This window comes from Rhyacophila brunnea, unplaced genomic scaffold (genome assembly GCF_057557595.1).
Source record: "Rhyacophila brunnea isolate RB1 unplaced genomic scaffold, BYU_Rbru_1.0 scaffold_11, whole genome shotgun sequence".
Taxonomy (NCBI): domain Eukaryota; kingdom Metazoa; phylum Arthropoda; class Insecta; order Trichoptera; family Rhyacophilidae; genus Rhyacophila; species Rhyacophila brunnea.
In genome coordinates, this window is record NW_028232763.1 from 12,854 (window position 1) to 15,487 (window position 2,634).

At 41.9% G+C, this 2,634-nt stretch overlaps 1 protein-coding gene across 1 annotated transcript; it reads left to right on the forward strand.

Moving 5' to 3' along the window:
* Window positions 1–689: 689 nt before the first annotated feature.
* LOC147078246 (uncharacterized) lies at window positions 690–2,426 on the forward strand. The gene has a single exon (XM_085960446.1). The coding sequence runs from the start codon at window positions 690–692 to the stop codon at window positions 2,424–2,426; it is 1,737 nt and encodes a 578-aa protein (XP_085816572.1).
* Window positions 2,427–2,634: the final 208 nt, after the last annotated feature.

Consider the following 2,634-nt stretch of genomic DNA (forward strand, 5'->3'; position numbering starts at 1 on the left):
AATAAAGACAGTAAACGGAGGGACATAAACACAAACACAACACAGCACAGAAGTTACACACGCTCACAGTCTCATATCAATATAATGTATACTATTATTTTACTCTGTTATAATAACTAACATTATTTCTGTGCTTTTTATATCATTAATTAACACATCTTTATTATTATTTATATTTTATATATCTCTGTATTTTTATCTCATTACTTTAACACAAATTTTTATATATGCTTTTCTTTTCTTTTATATTTTATACTTTAATATGTTATATATCTCTGTACTTTTTTTCTTTAACTTTTTATTTTAACACATATTTTAATATTCTTTATATTTTATATTTTCTTTATGTTTACAATACTGTGCTTAACTGTAAATTATGTAAATGAAATATGAATAATGTAATACTTAAGTAATAACCCTTGTACGAAAAAGCAAGGAATTCAATAAACGAATTAAAAAAAAAAAAAAAAACCTAACCTAACCTAACCTAACCTAACCTAACAGAGCATAGAGATAACAAACGAATAGTCATCGCGGTATCTCTAGATATAAGCGGCGCATTCGACAATGCCTGGTGGCCGATGCTGCTAAAGCAGCTCGCTGACAAAGACACACCGGCAAATCTCTATGCGCTGGTCCGCAGTTATCTTCGAAACAGAAAGGTTAACATAACACATGCAGGAGCAACAATGACCAAGCTGACGACGAAAGCATGCATCCAGGGATCGACATGCGGTCCGTCATTCTGGAACATCATATTGGACGATCTTTTAAAAATAGACTTCGGTCATGGCTGCAGGGTTCAAGCCTTCGCAGACGATGTTCTTCTTTTAGTAGAGGGACAAACTGTAGAGGGTGTAGAACTCTGCACTAATGAAGCTCTGAAGAAAGCAGCGGCCTGGGGAAGAAAAGCAAAACTGCACTTCTCGGAGGAAAAGACCAATGTGATGATAATGACAAAGAAAAAACTCACCGCTATGCCGAAGATAAAAATGAATGGAGTTGCCTTGACGCCAGTAGAACACTTCAAAATCTTAGGTGTCACAATTGACAAAAACCTGAATTGGTCCCGCCACAACGACAACGTTGCGAAGAAGGCGGCTGGAATTGCTTCCAAATTGATGAGAGCCGCAAAACCTACATGGGGATGTTCTCCAGAGGTGACGCAGCAACTCTATCATGGAGTGATCGAGCCGATAGTCTTGTACGCGGCGAACGTATGGGGCGAGGCAGCCAATAATAAGACAAACAAGAAGAAACTGGACGCACTCCAAAGGCAGATGGCCATCAGAGCTTGCCGTGGCTACCGGACAGTCTCCCTGACATCAGCTCAGGCACTCACAGGATTCACTCCACTGGACCTCAAGATTAAAGAACGTATCGCGATCTCCAAAATCAAACGATCGGGAAAAACAAACTTCTTGCCATCGGATAGAAGATACCAAGGAGTTGAACGATTCTATGATCTCCCACATCCATCCACGCGTATGACACAAACTGTCCGCTACTGGGACCAAGACGTCCCAGACATAGAGGATGAGGAACTGAGAATCTTCACGGACGGCAGTGTCCTGGATGGAAAAGTAGGCGCAGCGATAGTTCCATGTGAAAAGGGTAAAGAATACCAGGCAAGAACACTCAAGTTAGCTGACTGTTGCTCGATATTCCAGGCGGAATTGACGGCAATGAATAGCGCCTTAGATTGGATCCTCAATAAACGAAAACCCTGGAAAATTGCAAGAATTCTCACGGATTGCAAGTCTGGGGCACAAAGCATAGCATCTGTATCGGTCAATCCTCTTGTCGCGGATGCCCAGCGAAAGCTGAGAGCGATAGGAGAGACTGGACTGACAGTGGAAATTTGCTGGATCAGAGCCCACGTAGGCCTAAGCGGAAATGAAAGAGCCGACGCCAAAGCAAAGGATGCTACGCGTAAAAAGACGGCACCGACGTACGACAAATTTCCACTAAGCTATGCGAAGAGAAAACTTAAGGAAAGTACCCTCGACACCTGGAACGGCCGCTACAGAGCCTCAAGTACGGGAAAGATTACAAAAATGTTTTTCCCGAACATTTTGGATGCCTTCAGATACCAGACTTTCTCTAAGCCGAGCTTCGAAACAACGCAGATCTTCACCAGCCACGGAGCCTTCAATGAATACCTTTGCAGATTCAAAGTGAGTCAAGCAGACGGCTGTCAGTGTGATGGTAACATCACGCAGGACGTCCCTCACATTTTGAGGGAATGCCCGATGTTTGACTTGCTGAGATACAAGTTCCAAATGGCGCTTAAATCTGCAAAGATAGATTTTCATGACATTTTCAGAAGCAGACAAGCAGCAGAGGAATTTGAAAGGTTTGTTGTTCAGATAGTTAGGCGACTAAAAGAGTTGAATAAAGGAGTAAGTATCACAGAGCAGGAATAGAAAAGATAGATAGAAGAACAAAAAAGCCAACCATCATGCGATGGCTGGAAGGTCCCTTAAGTGTCTAATAAGCTTAAGTTCCGTCTTCTCTGACATAGGTTTCTATGGTTCCCTATGTCTCAAAAACGAATGCGGAGAAGTTCCCAGCAAGGCCATAGCCAAAAGTCAAGCCGTTCCTCACACAAAAGCTAGCTCCAAGTAAAATCAT